At 41.0% G+C, this 20,256-nt stretch overlaps 1 protein-coding gene across 7 annotated transcripts in view; it reads left to right on the top strand.

Annotated features, from left to right (window-relative positions):
• The window catches only part of PIK3C2A (phosphatidylinositol-4-phosphate 3-kinase catalytic subunit type 2 alpha), a 94,307-nt gene that overhangs the window by 24,053 nt on the left and 49,998 nt on the right, over positions 1-20,256 (top strand). For 4 of the 7 annotated variants that reach the window (XM_089521061.1, XM_089521066.1, XM_089521067.1 and 1 more), the window contains exons 1-2: positions 1,871-1,994; positions 12,542-13,719. In XM_089521061.1, coding sequence (XP_089377187.1) covers positions 12,607-13,719 — 1,113 coding nt within the window. In that variant the 5' untranslated portion in view covers positions 1,871-1,994; positions 12,542-12,606. Of the gene's footprint in view, positions 1-1,870; positions 1,995-2,403; positions 2,694-11,451; positions 11,509-12,541; positions 13,720-20,256 lie in introns of those variants that run through there. The other 3 variants (XM_089521063.1, XM_089521062.1, XM_089521065.1) reach the window with 3 other exon arrangements.

The raw sequence follows: 20,256 nt of genomic DNA on the forward strand, positions 1-20,256 counted from the left end.
ACCAACCACTGGAGATAGCTATGTCACTTTCCCTATTAGAAGGAGGTCCTCCTAGAAAAGGGGTGAGAATTGTATATGCATTCATATGTTGCTGAACTACAACTCCCAGCATTCCTCACTATTGGCTATGCTGGCTAGGGCCGCCAGGAGTTGCAGTCCAAGACTTTGCCATAGAGCGTATATGTACTATACCATTGTAGCAGTTAACTTCATTTTAACTATCATGGTTTCAAGCAAATAAATCCTGGGACCTGTATTTGTGGTGGTCATGGTCCTTGACATTCTTTGCTGTAGTTAAGGCAGGAGTGGCCTAAGATACCCTTAATTTGCACCAGATCCTGTCTGATCTGAGGCTAAACAGGGTCAGCCCTGGTTAGTATTTGGATGGGAGACCACCAACAAATATCAGGTGCTATAGGCTATATTTCAGAGGAAGGAACTGGCAAAACCAACTCTTGGGTATTCCTTGCTTAAGAAAATCCTAAGAAATTCATAGGACTGAAAGCACAAACACACACTTCAGGCAAGGGTACTAGAGTCAGGGTGACCAGACATCCTCCTTTTTCAGGAATAGTCCTACATTTCAGCCTTCTGTCTAGGAGGATTGTCCTCCATATTAAGCATGACTAAGAAACACACATTTACATTTATTTGAGTATTTTTAACTTTTGTTTGGTAATGTCCTCTATTTTTCTTGAACATCCTATTTTGCGGTGCCTTGCCCTCCTTTGTGGTTAGGGCACATCTGGTCATCTTGACTCGAGCTCTTTAGCCGATAATGCCAAGTACTACACCATACTACAAATCCCACGGAGTCCATGGGATGGAGGCCGTGATCGTTAATATGGAATCAGAGTGCTGTAACCGAGGAGTGTAGATCAACATGATCAGGACAAACCAAGGGGAGGGGAACCCAGTCCTTTTCTCCTGAGAGATAGGAGGGAAGCTGCTGAGCAACTGGCTGTTTAGCCGGAGTGACCAGATGTCATAACTGCAGAGGACAGGGCACTGTAAAATGTAGGACATTCAAGAAAAAAGAGGACACATGACCACATCAAAGCACTTAATATAATGATGGATGACGCTTGACCGGATCACCTCCTTTTCCCAGACATGTCCTCCATTTCTGCCTGGAGAAATTCCACAATGCCCTCCATTTTGAGCAGGACTGAGCATTATTATTATTATTAAGCTTTATTTATATAGCGCTGTAAATTTACACAGCACTGTACATACAATCTTTTGATTAGACGGTTCCCTGCCCTCAGGCTTACAATCTAAGAAGACAAAACATAAAAGAAGAAGGGAATGGTTGTGGGGAAGGGGATCAGCTTCTGGAGTCGATCTTTCCCTCTGAGGCCTGGACCAAGGCTGGTGGACTGGAGGGAAGGCTCTATATCTTAAGGATAGGCCCGATGGCCTTGGGCCTGCCATGTCACTCCCTCCATGGATTTCTATTTCCAAGTGTTTTCCCTTTTATTTGGCCATGTCCTACATTTCCCTCAAATTCCCCACATTTCACAGTGTCTTTTCCTCTGTGGTTATGAGGACACGTCTGGGGGTCACCCTGTCTTCGCCCTGCTCAAAATGGAAGGCATTTTGGGACAGAAGGCTGGAATGGAGGACAGGTTCTGGGATGGGAAAGGCAGGGGCTGTTAGTCCCTCTCAAAATGGAGGACATTTTGTGAAGGCTGGAATTGTTCTTTCTTCCCCTCATGGCCTCCTCTCTCTCCTCCTCCTCCTCTTTCCTTGAGGGCCGGAAGCGAGCGAGCGAGGCGCCACAAGCAGCCGCCCTCCCTCTAGAGGCGGGGAAGGAAGACGACGACGACGACGACGACGAAGCCAGGGGCCCTCCTCCTCGTCCTCCAGTTTCCACAGGAGGATTGAGAGAGAGAGAGAGGCGCTTTTGAGCGGCGGGGAGGAGGAGGAGGAGGAGGAGGACGCGAAATGGCGGCGCCGGCGCTGCCTCTCTGCCTGGGGCCTTGCAATGGGAGGTGAGACACAGAGAGAGATTGGGGACGACAAAGGGGCCTTGGCTGTAGGGCCGCCCCACTCTCCCGCTTCCTTCCAGGGCAAGGATGGGGGGGACCCTTTTTTCTTAATCTAGGCTGCATCCACACTGGAGACATAACCCGGTTTGGCCCCGCTTTAACTCTTTCTCTGGCTCTTTGCTGTGGGATTCTAGGAGTTGGGGTTTGTTGTGGGCCCAGGCCAGAGAAAACTTCAACTATTGTTACTGTTGGCGATATATTCTTAGACCCTGCCTTCCCCCCAATAGAGAGACTCAGGGCAGTAGGTTGAGTATCAGGGGCAGAGGTGGTTGTGTCCTTTAGGAAGGCACAGATCATTATTATTATTATCATCATCATCTTATATTCTGCTTTTCTCCTAATATAGGGACTCAAGGTGGCAGGTTGAATATCTGGGGCAGATGTGGGGTGTGTGTGTGTGAGTGATGCAGCCTACAAAATGTGACTTGAGCATCCATGGGCAAGCTACTCATGTGTTTACAGAATGGATCATATATACACAAGCAGTACTGTAATGGTAAATGTTGCTGTTGTGTCACTGCTCATAAGACCAACCCTCATTAGCAGGAATTAGTTATGGTAACAGGCGATGCTATGCAGAGAGAAGGTTTCCATGGCTAAAGGCCCTTGGGTACCACAGGTGGTCAAGGAGCCACTCTTGCGGTAAGTGTTTACACAACTAGCAAGACCTGGATATCACCAGTGTTATTGTATGAGCAATGCTGAAACTAAAATAAAAACGCACAACGCTCTAAATGTTCCCACGAGTGAGAAATACGGTAAAATGCTTCCATTTATTTTTTTTATGCTGGTGGTACAGTACATATTTTATTTTTGGATATAAAGTATGTGAGTGTGTTTTTCCTTCTAAAATCTGAGACGTTAGAGTCCATGTATTACAGTTTATCTGGATGGCAGAAAAAAATCCTATCTGTTCCCCCCCTCTTTTTTTTGGTATTTGACTTTCATGTCTTTAAAGTGCTTTCAAAACCTGATGTTTAAATTCCAAACTTTATCCTTTTTGGACTTGTAATCAGTCCATAATATGAGACTAGTAATTGATTTAATTTCTCATACTTACTATTCTATTGATATTGAGGATGAAGTGAAAAACAAACAAAACTCATGTTGGATACTTATACAATTGCCTTTTCTAATACAACTCTGTCCAGTTTTAGGTTAGGAATTGTCATAATTTCAAAACCACAGAATTAAGGATAATGATGTAGATGTGAAGAGAAGGAAGGAAAACATGTTAGATAACTTCAGCTGCATCAGCATACAATGCTAACGCTTGATCTTAAAAGCTTGCCATTCAATGAACTCATTAGACAGTAAAACAAAAAGATTTCACATAACAGTGAAGGTATTCTGCCTTGGTGAACAGCCGCAAGCAAAATCCTGTGTATATTTTTATTTGGAATAATTAATAAGAATTGAAACATAGATGTGGAAATTATAGTATAATTTTAATAATTTAATGGAGTGCAGTGTCCCTGTGTAATACAGAGAGGGAAAAGGGTGTGTTAATTGAATATCAACTCCAAAATGAGATGGGATCTGGTGCTTTTAGGCCACCCAGGAATCAAGGAATAGCTACAAATTCATCTCTGTTTCTTTTTTGCCTGGGAAAGAGAAAGGGACAATTCCACTTTGAAAGCTGTTATACCTGCCTTCAAGGAAAAGAGTGAGGAATTCACATTTTTCTTGGAATTTCTCTGTGGTATTATTCTATTTATTCCAAATACTATCCTGGATGTGAAGTCGAAGGCTTTCATGGCCGGCATCCATAGTGTTTTGTGGCGGTTTTGGGCTATGTGGCCATGTTCTAGAAGAATTTATTCCTGCATCTGTGGCTGGCATCTTCAGAGACGTCAGGAATAAAGTCTTCTAGAACATGGCCACATAGCCCAAAAAACCCAGACAAACTATAATAATAATAATAATTTGTTTTATTTATATACCGCTATTCCAAAGATCATAGCGGTGAACAGCAAGTAAGCTAATTAGCAAGTAAGCTAATTTACCCCCAACAGTCTGGGTACTCATTTTAGCGACCTCGGAAGGATGCAAGCCTGAGTCGAGCTTGGGCCCTTTTGCTGGTCTTGAACTCGCAACCTTGTGGTTTTGAGTGAATGGCTGCAGTACAGGCATTTAACCACTGCGCCACCAGGGATCCTTTATCTTGGATGTTTTCCCCTCAGGAATTTTTCCTTCACTCAACACATTTCACAGTCCTTTGTGGCTTGTTTTTTTTTGTCATTTTGCATATGTTATTCTTTTCACTTTGTGTAAAGGAAGTGAAGACCAAATTCAAATAAGTTTTTGTACTGTGATAATCTCTCATTTCAATGTTCTGATGTCATATATATAAATATATGAATGTACTTTATACTCAATTGGATCAGTAGTCCATCTTCCTCAGTATCCTCTGGCAGTGACTCTCCACTGTTTCATATTGAGGTTTTCTCCAGCTGTACATTGACATGTTGGGGACTGAATTTACAATCTCATTTATGCAAATCAATTGATTTACCCCTCAGTTGTGCCCCCCCCCGTGCCTTTTTTTTAAATGTGAGGTTAAGATTTAATCAAAGTTTAATCTCATATCAGTATATCAAGGCACTGGTACAGTTTAAAACAGAATAGCCAGACTCCCTAAATAATTTCTTTAAGCAACTAAGATAAACGTAGATTATGTTTTCTAAGAAGATGTTTTCTAAAATTCACTAGCTGCCAGCAGCACTGTGGTTATGTTACATACTGCCTAGATTGTGTTCTAGTTTAGTACTGTACAGTCCTGTTAAGGCATCCATATCAAAATTTCTGTTACTCTTCATATTAATCAACAAGTCAAAGAATATTTAAAAGGGTGAAAATTGATATCTATTTGATTTTTAATCTTAAAAAGATCTCTTATCATAATACCCATACAAAAGTTAAATGTAAAGATCTTGAATCAAAACAATACTCAGTGTTCAATATATATGTTCATAATATAAATCTAGATTTATTTATTTATTTCATGCGTTGAATCATGAACTATAAATAAAAAGGTTTTGTGCCATTTTATACAGTTAGAGAACAAAGGCAAAGATAATTAAATCTTAACTAATAATTTCCTTAAAGCTATATTAGAAATTAGAAATTAACCCCTGCAAGTTGCTTATGGTGACCATTTTCTGTTTTTTTTTAAAATATCAACATTTATATGGAATGTGATGTCAAACAATAAGGGAAATGATGAAACACTTGAAACTGTCTCTGTCATTATGGGAGCATACAGAAATAACTTTTGCATGGATATTTCATATTCAGCATTTATCCTGGCTTTTCATAGAAAATCTAGATTTATAAGGACTGATATACTTTTAGAGGATGCATTGAGGGATGCTGTGCTTCAGTAGCTCTGCTTTAATATGAATGGTCAGTTCCAAAAGGTAGTACTGGCAACAGATGGGGCAAAAAGTAATAAATGAAACTCATTCCAAATGCAATGGAGTTTCTTTTTTTCGGTCACTCATCTGACCAGGTCAGGAAGAGGTATTAAGTTTGTTTTGAATGGGATCAGACTCCCTCTGGGACTTTGGGATGTAGCTTGGCATGCTTTCACTGGTTCAGTCTGGCTCATTTGTTAGGATACCCTCTGGACTTGAATAACCTGGTCACTATTATGCATTTCTGTAACTCCTCAATTAGATGATTGCAGTGTACTTAATGTAGGTCTGCCCTTGAAGATTTCTTTTCTGAAATACTAGTAAATAAATTTAGTAAATAATGCAGCAGCTAGCTTACTGAGTTTATTTAATGGCTCATCCATTGCTATTTGTTAAGCAATAGATTGGCTTCAAGTCTGGCACTTACATTTGAAACAGCCTGTTCCCTCAATCGCTAAGGCACTTTTAACTTGCTGCAATTTCTTCTGTTGTGCAGCTGGAAGACTGGTGCTCATACTGAAGATAGCCTTTTTGAAACATGGAGCATATTTTTCATATAGTAAAATTAAAATTACCATTTGGAACATTTAAAAATTTTAAAAAACCACATATGTATCCTACCCTTCCTCCAATTTATATCCTAGCCTTCTTCCCATCTATATGATGTTTACTCTCAGAGAAAATAACTAGGCCTAGGCCATGCAGTGAGGTTCATGACGGAGCATGTATTTGCACCCAATAGTTTCCAGTTCAAATCATTTATTGCTCTGCATTGCCTTATAGGCAGTGTCTCAATACAATATTCCAAACCACGTACCACACTTTGACTTAGAAAGATAGCAGTATCATGTGCAACCTTGTTTGCTTTAGGGCACAAGTCTTAGATAGATAGTCTTTCAGGACTTCTCATCACATCAAATTAATTTTCTATACAGAAGGCACTTCCCTATAGAAGATTGTGTGGACTTTGTGTGGTTTTTTTGTGATCCATTATTGGTGGTGGACTGTTTGCGGGTGAGGGGCCAAGGAAGAATCAACCATCATACATGAGAGAACATTATTCTAAGTAACCATCAGATCTTGTTTGTAAAAGAAAAAAATTAACCAACGCTGATGGCATAGATTCGTGAGATAATCCCAACCATTTTTGTCTATTTTAAAAATGCCATTACGTGGCACATGGAATTCTTTATATTGTTCACACCTCTTCAGGTAACAATGCTGTAAAATGCTTACCTTGTAGATTTAATTCTGTGTGAATTCTGCAGCAGAGTGTGACTCTGGGAATTGTCCCATCTGCTTGGTTGAGGATTAACACCATCATTGGAAATTGAACCATAGTAATAATGCCTGTACTGTGAACAATGGATGCAAGCTCCAGGAAAAGAGATTCCACCTCAACATTAGGAGAAACTTCTTGACAGTAAGAGCTGTTCGACAGTGGAACACACTCCCTCGGAGTGTAGTGGAGTCTCCTTTGGAGGTCTTTTAACAGAGACTGGATGGCCATTTGTCAGGTATGCTTTGATTTAGAGTTCCTGCATGGCAGGGGGTTGGACTGGATGGCCCTTGTGGTCTCTTCCAATTCTGTGATTCTATGAAACTGAAGATGGCCTAACAAGTGACAGGTCTGTCTTGTCATAAAGAGATAAATTACCTCATGCTGCTAAACAGGTGAGGTAAAATGTGACCTAAAAATAATCATAGAATTGTTGCAAAATGTTTGGAACTCTATTATGCTATAGATTGAATGTCGTCTGTACAACTGAACACTGGTAGAAAACTCAAGAGTGAGAGCAATATTTTATTTGTAATCCAAGTTTAATATCTGTTTTTCATTAGTCAGGTTCAGTTCAGGTTGACTGGCTCTTTTAGAATAGAAAGATGGAATCAATTGTCTGATTGTATGCCTTGACAACTTACATGAAAAATGTAACATATTTTGCCACTGAATAAATCTATGCTGTATCTCAGTAAAAATGCTGGCTTCCGCTGTTCTAAAAATCTCTATATATGTAAGCATAGTCTGCTTGCAAGGTTCTCCTTGGGACTATGTAAATCTAGTAGCCATAGATATCCCAGCGAGTGAATAACACTCTCAGTTCACCTTTTCTGCAAGGAATTCTACATGTGAAGTTATGACTCCTGCCATGTGATACATCACATATTTCATTATGCTCTTATTTTTTGAGCCAGTGCAGGACATTGGTTCTACCACCTGCAGCGCAATGTATTTCAGTGTGCTCACATTTTGTCATATTCACAGAAGAACTGATGGACATCTACTAACAGTTTACATCACTTGATTAACTGTGAGTAAATCCAATCAACATAGACTTTCATTGACATGTTTAGGCATCTGGAGAAAGTGAGAAATACTGGTAGGTCTTTTTTTGGAGGCAAGAACAATTTAAATTTAGATGTGTCACTGTGGTTTTGCGCCTTTTACTATTTGCTGGTTTGAATTTGAATTTTCTGCTTGGTTATTTGAATAAATCATATTGTTGTTGTTTTCAAGTATGAGAGGGTGTGGGGGACAGCGACCAATTAAATAGGTATTCCATGTTCCCTGGAAGAGTATTATGTGTTTGTGTTTAGTTGTGTATGGTGATAAATAATGAAGAATTGTTTTTGGAGTACCGCAGAGGATTAAAACTGGTTGTTCTTTTTTTACTACCATCATATTTTTGTTGAAGAACTGCTGCTGCAACAGAATCGCAGGAATTTGTAGCTAGCTGAAAATACTTGTAATAGTTTGGATTTTTTTAGCACTGAGCTAAAAATGAAAGTATCTGATGATTGATGAATTGAAACTTTTCATCATCTTGCTAGTGTCCTGCTTAAAGGTTTCTGCTTATTTTTGCTGTTACGCTTTATTGCTAATACGGCTACATACTTTGAAAGAAGTAGCATAAGTCTGTTTCTTTGCATGCGAGAAATTTCAGACCGATGGACACCAGAAATTGCTGGACATCACTGAGTAGGACTCTTTATCTCTTCTACCTCCCTAGTTGCCTGTGTAGTCAACAAAAATTGGTATTCTCTTACTTTTCATCAGCAGGGAGATTAAGTGTATGCGTACCTTCAAGTCGGCTTGAAGTCTTAGGCAAGGAATACTCAGAAGTGGGGTTTTGCCAGTTTCTTCCTCTGAAATATAGCCTACAACACCTGGTATTTGTTAGCATTCTCACATCCAAGTATTAACCAGGGCTAACCATGCTTACTTTCCAAGATCAGATGAATTTGGTCTGCGTAGACTTAGGCTATAAAGGAGGTCCTTGACATCATACTTATTAATTCTCCCTTCATGTATAACCATTATAAGATTGTCATCTTTCCCTATGCCCTGAGCTTCTTACTTACAATGATTTCCCCAAGTGACCAGATGTATAAAATTTCTGGAAATATTGAAATGGGGGGAAGGGGAATAGGATTATTACCTTAATACTTGTGTATTAATGGATTAATATTTGCTTTTATCATTCTCGCTCATGGGAATAAGAAATCTTAAACATTTTCTTCTCTTCTGAATATGTTGAGAATTTTTTGTGCACTCTCAGCAAAGAGCATTTGCATTTGCAAGAATAGTTTACACAAATTGTGCAAAGTGTTGCTCAAACTGTTTGGCATGATTGCTGCTGACAGGTTCCATTGGTTTTCAAAAAGCATAAAGATTGGATGGATATTTTGTGTGTTTTTCAGACTATGTGGCCATGTTCTAGAAGAGTTTATTCCTGACGTTTCACCAGCATCTGTGGCTGGCATCTTTAGAGAATGCTTACCTGGAAAGGAGATATATATATATATATATATATATATATACACACATACATACATACACACACACACACACACACACACACACTGTGTGAACCTGGGAAGGCAGGAGTGATTTGCATGTGGATTGTTCTCTTCTTAATGGCAGGCCTCAGGATGGGAGGGTCTGCAAAAGAGGATTATTGTCTGCTGGGAAACCCCTGACCCTGGGAGATTTCTCATTTGCATTTGTTGAGTCTTCATCTTGCTATTTTTCAGGCCTGGTAGCCAAACCTTGTTTACTTTAAGGGTTACCTCTTTCCTGTTCACCAAAGTCCTCATAATGGACCCCATGACACTCATCCGACAGATTTTTCCAGAAGACATCACAGCCCTGTTCGAACATTGCCTCACCACAAGCTATTTCCAGTGGGACAATGGATTCTACGAACAGAGAGATGGGGTAGCAATGGGAAGTGCTCTAAACCCTGTGATAGCAAACTTTTACATGGAACACTTTGAAAAGCAAGCCCTGGAAACAGCACTGAAAAAGCCCACAACTTGGTTCCGGTACGTGGATGACACTCTCACAATTTGGAGCCATGGAGAAGAAGATCTGGCTGTGTTCCTGAACCGTCTGAATAACATCCACCTCAACATCCAATTCACTATGGAAAAAGAAAAGAAAGGAACACTGCCATTCTTGGATGTCCTAGTCATCCACAAACCGAACCAATGTTTGGGTCACACAGTATACAGAAAACCTACAAACAGATATCTGCGCAAGAACTCAAACCATCACCCAGGACATAAAAGAAGCACAGTCAAAACACTGGTAGACCAGGCAAAATGTGAACCTCATTTCTTGGAAGATGAATTGAAACACCAAGAGGCTCTACAGGCTAATGCTTATTTCAGCTCAGACATCAGAAGGGCTGCCAGAGGAATGAAGACAAGCAACCACCCAAACAAAAGGTATTTTTACCATACATCAAAGGAGTCACAGACAGAATAGGGAAACTGGTGAGGAAACACAACCTTCAAATGGTTTACAAACCAACAAAGAAAATCCAGCAAATGCTTCGCTCACCCAAGGACCAGAGAGACCCTCTCACAGCCGCAGGAGTTTACCACATATCATGCAGCTGCGGAAAAGTCTACATAGGGACCACTAAACAAGAATCAAGGAACACAAGAGACACTGCAGACTGGGTCAGCCAGAAAAATCAGCAGTAGCAGAACGTGCTGCAAACCATCCTGGGCATAAAATACTGTTTGAAAACACTGAAATTCTGGACCATGTCAACAACTACCATGTCAGGATGCACAGGGATGCCATTGAAATCCACAAACACATGGGCAATTTCAACAGGAAAGAGGAAACCCTTAAAGTGAACAAGGTTTGACTACCAGTCCTGAAAAATAGCCAGATGAAGACTCAACAAATGCAAATGAGAAATCTCCCAGGGTCAGGGGTTTCCCAGCAGACAATGAGAACTAATCAAGCAGACACTAATCCTCTTTTGCAGACCCTCCCACCCTGAGGCCTGCCATTAACAACAGAACAATCCACATGCAAATCACTCCTGCCATCCCAGGTTCACACAGTATATACATACCCAACTCCTTTCCAGGCAAGCTTTTTCTGAAGATGCCAGCCTAAACTCTTCTAGAACATGGCCACATAGCCCAAAAAACCCACAAAAAACTATGGATGCCGGCCATGAAAGCCTTCAACTTCACATTGGATGGATGGTTTTTATCACTCTTGTAAGTAAGGCTGGCATTATATGCCTTGTTTCACAAAGGGAAAAGGGACTAGTTTTGCACAGAGGCATCTGGCAAAAATTGCCAAATGCAAAGGGGCTTCTCCAGCATCGAGTGGGAACAGTCTAACAACACGCCCAAGAATCTGAGTCAAGGTGATAGAATGTTATATGCTACTGTTAAATGCCACTTGGCCATTGTTGTGGAGTGTAATGGAATGATTAGCCAACTGGTTTTCAGGGGTATACTTTGGAGTACACTTATTTTCATTTTCAGCTCCTGATCAAGCAACAGCAGTGTGAAGAGGATGTATTTAAAACCAGGTGCTAGGAATGCTTATTGAAAGTTTTATCTTCTCTTGAGCAGTCTAGAATACATAATCTTGAAGCTGAATTGGAACTGAAAGCCACAAAGATGTAACATTTATGAGTAAAAATGTAGCTCTTAGCCAGTAAAAAAGGTATCTTCATACTTCCTTGGAATTTTGAGGGAGTGCTTCAGTCAAATTTAAAGAAATTGTGAGTAGCCTGACTGGATTAATGTAATAGCTTTCTGTTCCCTGCCAGGCAGTAAAGTTTGTGTCTAGTTGTTTGAACTCAAACGGGAGTGAGGAATCTGAGTCATTCTACTTGCTCTTCAAACTTGGTTATAAATCACTTATTCTCCTTTGTAAGTCATTGAGTGGTTTAAGTGTTTGCATTCTTTGAATATAAAATGGCTGGAATTAAATATTGATAGAACAAAGCTTCTCTGAGAATGTAGAATCATTTGACATTAATTTATTGCAGTATTAAAATGTGTGAGCCCAATAAATTGTATTAGAAAAAATGTAATTGTTCTTGTGCATACCATTTATGAGTATTTGTGTATTGTGTAGAAGACATTTGAAATACATTCGTATGCAGATAGTTTTCTCTTTTCTTCATCTTCCATGGTCCATTACAATTATCTTCACTGTTAATTTTGATGAAAGTAATTGAAGAAAGCTGACTAGACCTGACACTGAAGTTAGTGATGGTCTTAACACTGCTTCTGTAGAGTTATTGTATGTGGATGTGTGCATGTGTGGGACTAAAAACACCCCATCCAGGCCATTTTAGTAGTCTGTGCCATTGATCCAAATAGTAGAGATGGAGAACTTTCCACAGTTCTAGGATTACTTTCAGAACATTGTCAGTATTCATACTTTGTTCTGTGGGTGCCTCATTTCTCAAATACTATAGCAGGATTGAGGTTATATCTCTTTAAGGGAAAACCTAGTCTTCTGTGGGGAACTGCTAGTGATGAACCAGCAGTTCTTGAAGCTGTGTACTCAGTGACACAGTAGGAATGCCTGTAACGAAAAAAACTATTTTAGCAGATACTAAGTATATACACAACTTAAAGAAATAAAATAAATGGCATTATTGTTCTTTACACATCCTGTAAAAGATTGGACCTAATTCTTCAAGCATTTGTGGAAATCTAGAACTTTAACCAAGTAGGTAAATACAAAAGTAATCATTTCTTTATGCTTCTTTTCATTCTAACATTTTCCTTCTTTTCTTCTAGTGATGTTGAATGTGTCTGAACATACTTGGGGCAAAGATTTTCGGAAGTAGATATTGGAACCATTGATGGATATCTGCTTTCACAGCATGGCCCAGATATCTGGCAATAATGAATTCAAACAATGTCCATCACCATCTTTGGGCACAACAAGGGCAAAAGAAGTGGATAAAGAAGAGGCACTGCAGATGGAGGCTGAGGCTCTGGCTAAGATGCAAAAGGAAAGAGTGGTGTCTGGTAATAGACAAAGCATTGACACTTTAAGCAAATCCTGGCCAAATGTACAATCCTGCAGAAAACAGGACCATGATCTTATGGTGTTTCCAGAGTCCGATGCCAAGAAAAAGGTGGATGATAAGTTAAATACAGTGGATGTGGAGAAACTTACCCATGCTGAACTAGAAAAACTGCTACTGGAAGAAAGTTTTGAATCCAGCAAACCAGCCACGCTGCCAGCAGTTCCTGTTCTGAGCCCATCATTCTCATCACAGTTTTATTCTAATCCTACCATTCAAAGAGGACCATGGACACCTGGATTGCCTGGGCCTTCTGCTTGCACTGTACCTTCTGTTTACCCAGCACCTTCTTACAGTAAACAAGTTGGTATCTTTCAGAATGGCTTCCATCCAGGTATGTCTGCTTATCAGTCTACAAAGCCTATTTATCTTAGTCTTCCAGAGAGGTCCCAGTACATTTCATATGCACTGCCAACTACCACAGTTTTCCATCCACAACAAAGTCTACCTATATTTCATCCAACACTTACCCCTGAAATGGCAAAGGTATTTGATAAAATAGCAAGCACTTCAGAATTTCAAAAAAATGGGAGATCAAACACAGGCTTAGAAGTGACTGATGCTAAATCTACAATTAATTTGCCGGCCTCTGAAAGCTCCAATGATATCAGTAAATTTGATTGGTTGGATTTGGATCCTTTAAGTAAACCGAAAGGGGACAACATGGATATATTGTATTCTTCAGACGATGGTGGAAAGGTGACTTGTAGTACAGTTGTAGAAGACCCTTGGGATGCTGTGCTGCTGGAGGAGAAATCCCCAGGAAAATGCCATCATGAAAGAAAACTTAGTGGGAAATCTGCTTCCGGGGCAACGGTTACAAGAAGTCAGTCTTTAAACATTCGAACTGCTCAGCTTGCTAAGTTACAGGGCCAAACATCACAGGTAAAATGGATCTGAAAACCTATTTCATTCTGCAGCTGAAATTTTGTAATAGGCTATAAAAGTTTGTGCTACTTTACTTAATCTCCCCACCTTGTCATTCTATAAACAATTGATTAACAGAGCTACTTGCAGACAGTTGTGAGTCAGGATTCTGGTATGTTCAGCTTGTATCAACTTAAAACATAGTCAATTCATATTGTTCCATTTAAGTGCTATTGTGCATTCCCACCACCCAAAAGAATGCAAGTAGGTCACTAAAGATCCTTGAACAAACTTAGCAGACATATGATGAAAAATAAGGTCCTCTTATGGACTGATAACAGGTTAAAGAATGAAAAGCCAGAGAGTAGGAGTAAAGGGACCATCCCCCTAATGGGGGCTATGAATAGTCAGATTCTCTAAGAATTTGTTTTGGGATTGATGCTTTTAAACTTTTTCATCGGTGTAATGGAATTAGGACTGAATAATGAAGTGGTCAGGTTTACTAGCAATACCAAATTATTTATATGGATAGAATACAAATCGGCAGTAAAGTGCTCCAAGTGGGAACTGGCATTAAAGTGGCAAATGCAGTTCAGTGTAAGCAAATATTAAGTGATCCACTTTGGAGGCAGGAATTTCTAGTTTCACAAATTGGCTGATGAGATATGAACTGAAAGTAGCTGACCAAGAAAAAAAATCTTGGGGGTGTGACAGTTAGCTCATTGAAAATGTGGATGTTTGAAATAAAAAAGGAAAATTCCATCTTGGAGATAATAAGGGAAAGAGTAAAAAATAAAATTCCCAATATCATAATGCTTTTATAATCTGTGATGTGACCACACTTGAGATGCTGTGTACAGTTCTGATCACTGCATGTTAAAAAGGATATTGTCAAGCTGGAAAAGATGCAAGAAGGCATGTAAAATGTTCAACAGAGTGGAACAATCCCTATGTTAAAAGGTAACACTATTTGGGGCAGCTTAGCTTAGAAGAAAATACCCAATAGAGTAGTATAAAATATATGATTTAGAGAATGCACATTATAATATTAAACTAAATGGTGGGAGATGTAAGGCAACTAAAAGGAATTATTATATCACACATCACATTAAAATTATGGAGTTTAGTACTGTATGTTGTAGTGATGTCCACCACCTTGGATAACTTTCAAAGAAGATTAGGCAGATTTATGGGGGATAAAATTTTCAGTACCTACTAGTGATGATGGCTGGTTGTCCTCCTGTATCAGAATGAGAGTATCTTTCAGTACCATTTCCAATGCAGTTTTCAGTTTATGCTTCTCAGGGGCATCTGTGGAAACAATTCTAGACTAAATAGACCTTTGGGCTGATCCCACAGGGCTGCTGTTTTATTTTTATTTAGCTTCAGAGACTGTGTAACTGGAATCCTGGCTTCGTAGGTTTAACCGTGAGAATATTCATACTTAAAGAACAAAATTAGAACTTAAAGATAACATTCAGATCTTATGCAAAATGATCCCTTTGGGTGATCTGTTGATGTTCCTAGATGAATAAATCATGGACTGCGTTTTTCTAGAATGTAAAAATATTCTTATTCAATTATCTTTGCTGGTTGAAATGCTGTGAGGCACACCTGAAACTCTTCAGCAGCAGTGTGACAGTTGACCTCACTGAAGTAACTACAAATGCCAGTGTCGGTAGGAGCATACAATGAGGTATGCTCCTTGATATGCAAACTGAACATAGGATTCTTTATCAAAATATGAAAAATGTCATATAAATGTTTGGGTTTTTTTTGGTCCATGTTTAAAGCCTTTTCTAGGAGCCAGTATGATGCAGTAGTCTGAGTTTTCAGCTACAACTCTGGAGGTCAGGGTTTAATTCCGTTCTCACCCATGGAGTGACCTTAGGAGAGTCACACACTCTCAGCCCCAGACTCAGCCTTAGAGTTACTGTAAGTCAGAAATAACTTGAAAGCACACAAGAATAACAAAAAGCCTTTTATAATGCAGATACAAAATTGTGTGAATGGCTTTCCCAAAGCCAACTGGTGGGTTCATAGTTAGATGTCAGTCTTCTAGCCCCAAAACTTGTGACTGAATTGCATGAAATTTTAGTCTATAATATAAATAATAAATTCTCGGACAGCAAGTCCACATTGTCCCCAATGGCTGTGTGTGCATGCAGCTGCGCCACCATTGGGGACAATGGACAAGTCTTCCCTCCTTCCTTCCCTCCTTCTTCCCCCTGCGAGGCTTCCCGTGTCTTAACTTTGGGAGAAGAGGCCGCAGCCCCGTCTGTCCTGGACTGCAGCCAGCACCCACAGACACACGCCGATAAGGAAGGCAATTAACTATGAAGCTGGAAGTAATCCACAAACCTTGCAGGGAGAGACAGAAAAAGCAAACCAAAAGCCAAGCCAAAGTCAGGATAACAGAGGTCACAATAGTCAGTCCAGTCCAGGGTCAGGTCAGCCAGAAGGTAACAATAGTCCAGTCCGTTCCAAAGGCACCTTACAGGCGGGCCTAAGCAGCGCCATTGTTGCGCCAGGAATACACGCGAGGGGCGGTGCTTCCGGACGCGCTTTGCCCCTCGCGCGTATTCCATACGGCAAGATGGCGGCACCCTATACAGACGGGCACGGCCATCTTGACGTAACAGACGCGCAGCATCCAGACATCTAAACCCAGAAGAGCCATCGCGAGTGCGCGCTTTGGCACTTGCGGCGGCTCTTCCGGGTTGCCGGAAGGAGTGCTATTTCTGCACTCCTTTTTTGCAGCACGGAGGAGTCGTGCGGTTTGGCTGCTGCGGCTCCTCCGTGCTGCAACTGGCAGCGGCCCAAGACCGCCCTTTTTGGGTGATCTGGAACGGGCCAAAGTCAAGGCAACAGGGAGCCAACGCAGGCAGCAGTCACACCAAAGGATCATGCAATAAACTCTGGCACTGAGTTGATGTCTCTCTGCTCATTAAGTAAGGGAAACTCTCCCTATGCCACCTGAGGCTGATTTGCTAATTGCTTCTCAGCAATTCTCTGGGATCTGCGTCTGCCAGCACTTTCAGCCCTGCGTTGTCTATAGGAGGGAACCTTCAAGCTTGGTTCCTCCCCAGAGTCACCACTAGGCCGCTGTACCACCAGAGGAATCCCACCAGCACTAGGACCTGGCTGAGCCGCCTCCTCCTCTGGGGCTGGGAGATCAGGGCTGGATTCTGGCAGAGCAGGATTAGCACCTGGTGTAGCCTCAATTACCTCTTGCTCTGGAGGAGCCCCATCTTCCTCCTCATCCTCCGAGACCTGCTCTTAGCTAGCCATGACACCGTCAGCCGCAGAGAGTCAGTGACAGCACAGGGGCTGCACCTTGGGGGTGGAGGCTCCAAGACCCTGTGCTGGCTCCCAAAGCTAAGCCTAAGACAGGAGCCTCTCGGGCAGGAAGGAGGGAGGGGGGTGGCAGGCTTTGTCACATTGTCCCTCCTTCCTTCTTCCCCCTGTGAAGCTTCCCTGGGCTTAGCTTTGGGGGCGGAAGATGCAGTCCCGTTGGCTCCAGGGAAGCGGCATGGGGCTTCGATCTAGGAGCCGCCACCCCCAAGCCCCTTTGCTGGTGCTGAATTCTTGCAGCTGAAGGGGCTGCAGCTTCTACCCCCAAAGCAAAGCCCAGGGAAGCCTCACAGGGGGAAGAAGGAGGGAGGACTTGTCCCATTGTCTCCAATGGTGGCATGGCTGCATACTTGAGTATTTGCAAATTTTGGTATCCACGGGGAGGTCCGGAATCCTCCACGAATACCGAGGGACAACTGTAATAAAAAACCCAAATTTTGTACAGCTGCAGTGAAGAACAGCAGTATCATTTACAGTTACATTGAAGTAAAGTGGGTAAATTTTTAATTTTAAAATCCTTGGGAAGTTGCCAGAAATCATAATAAATGAATGTTTTTGAAGTAATGAGTGAGCATTATTTTTTATAACAAGCCATACTACATTAAGAGTAAAATAGAGTAGACTTTGAGGCAAAGGTAAAACAAATTCACATCTGTATGCTTCTAATTTATAGTAGTCATAATAATCTGACAAAGAGCAAGCCCATGATATCCTGTCCCTGGTTCTGACCTAGGTTGGTGCCCATGCCATTGTGGTGGGAGGCGGGTGTTTACATGTCTGCCTGCTGCTATGCCATTGAGCTGCCACCACCCCTTACCTGCCTCCGCCACTGCATCTTCTAAGAAGGCCTCTGTTGAGGCTCATAAGGGCAGAAACTGGGTGCCTTGCTACGCCCATATGACAGGCGCCCCATCCGACATCACAGGCCATGACAGGGGCGTTCTGAGAAGATGTGGCGATGGAGCCGGGTAAGGGATGCACAGGGCCGTGCGGTGTCTCTGCTGTCACCACAGATTTTCCATAGAACTATGCTGCAAACATCAGGTCTTTTTGACCCACATCAAGGCCCCTTTGGGCCGGGAATCAGTCTGGGACTGCTGGACTGGCATCCAGACTGGCTGATCCTGGCCTGGGGCTAATGGCCTGTGCTGTACATACAGGATGACATGAGGCTGGGGGGAGAACAGGGCTTTTGCCCATGTGTACCATCCCTAAGATAGTTGGGTGAATTAAAGTCAGCATAGTCCATAGGGTGAGGTGAATAAGAAATAATAATAATAGTTGTTGTTGTTTTTCGTCATCTCCTCTATTTGGAATCTCTTCCCTGATACAGATACTTTAAGGTGCTAAGCAAGCCATTTCCTTATTACTCAGTTACTTAACCTGTTTTCTGTGGCTTCTGTTAAGAAGTGAGTTTGCTAAAGTCTTAAAATGTTTTTGGTTGTTTGCTTTTAAAAAGAGTAAAACAACTTAAAATATTTTGTGCATATCTGAAGAATTACTCTGTTTTACAGAAATCACATACTTGGAGAATATTTGTCAGGAAAAATTTCATTTAAGTACAACAACACTGTGTTTGAAATTAGGAGGTAAAATTATTTGCCTTCTCAAGGCAAGTAGACATGCATTGATCTTGTCATGCTCTGATCTTGTATTTTATTCTGTTTAATTATAAAGAAATGTTTATATCTGCCTGTTCAGAAAGGCCCTTGTGTATCAAAAACATTGCTTTACCTGTGTCTCCATTTCATTGCTAAACATGTAGGTGCAAAGTTTGGTATTGGATGGAGTGACCTAGCTAGTCCAACATTGCAGTGAAACAGACTGGCATAAAAAGCTGGCTTCCAGCCGGTTTGGAAACATAGCATGCAGAGGGTGCATGCCCCCAAGACTCCCGGAAGCCGGTTTCAAGCCTCTTGGCTGCCCACATGTGGGCCGGCTTCTGGGCACTCCGGTGGCATGGCATTTACATGCTGCATGCCACTGGAGCGCCTAAAAGCTGGTTTCCATCCATGGCAAGACAAAAAAGCCGATCTGTTTTCCCCCTTTCTGTTCTCACAGAGGCCAAGTAGGTGCCAATGGAAAATTCCACAAGCAGGACAATGTTCTTCTCATGTTCCCCAATGTGATAATTGTTGAGCATTCTTAATTGTACTATGTACATTCGCTAGGATTTTAAGATGAACTTGCACTGGGCTTCATGTAGCTGATAACTGCAAAACTGCTGTAGTCAAATACATTTGCTAAAGTACACATTTACATTTTTCTTAGGTCTGCAAAAAGGTAGTCATGGTGTTAAAGACTCTCGTAATCTATATCACACACTATTGTTGGAATTGATTTATAAGATAATAACATAGTAAATACTGTTTCTAATACTTGATAGAGAAAGGAGGGACAGAGAGTTATGAACACAAGCATAGACAAAAGAGGAAGTTTTGAGATGCCTTGGAGCATTAAGAGGAACTAGATATTTAGGATCCAAATAAGAACAAAACATCATCTAGCACAGGAACAAAGTTTATACCTCAGCAGGACAGTGTTCCTACTGAACAAAACATACTATTGGTGTAATGTGCCTGCATCAGTTCTCAAAAAGCATTAAGTTTTTATTAGTGTAATCTCTTCAGAAATGAGGAACATAACTTCTTGTCCCTTCGTTCTTCTTTAGCATAGCTACATGAGAGCTCTGATTCTGTGGGAGTATGTTATTAAGGAGGCATGATATGCTAGTGAATTGTACAGTAAATAGTTGCTTTGTCTCACTGTATGGTTCAGACAAGGATTAATTATGTGTTCTTTTAATTCCAGAAAAATGGGGGTGGGAGTACAATGTGAGGGTAGCCCCTCACCCATGTCTCGTAATGAATATAGGAATACCCTGTAGTTTGAGTAGGTTAGGGTTTAGTGTTTTTTAGAGCTGCCATGCTTTTAGGTTACCAAGATACCATGACACTACAGCTCACTTCATAAGTAATGGATGTAACTGAAATGCAATGACATTTTCTTATGGGCTTCCTCAATGTATGTTTAATCAGACATATTTTTTTTTTATCATGGGAGTTACAGTAGTTTTGCTTTTAACATTTTTTTTTAATTTTAGGCCACTTGCTCAAGCTTACTTTGAAAGGTAGAGAGAATTAAAAAAAAGTCAGATAATTTTGACTGACAATATAATTTGGACTCTTTGTTGCAGAAGTA

The sequence above is a fragment of the Sceloporus occidentalis genome, unplaced genomic scaffold (assembly GCF_023333645.1).
Source record: "Sceloporus occidentalis isolate IW3139 unplaced genomic scaffold, rSceOcc1.0.p SCAF_4, whole genome shotgun sequence".
NCBI lineage: Eukaryota > Metazoa > Chordata > Lepidosauria > Squamata > Phrynosomatidae > Sceloporus > Sceloporus occidentalis.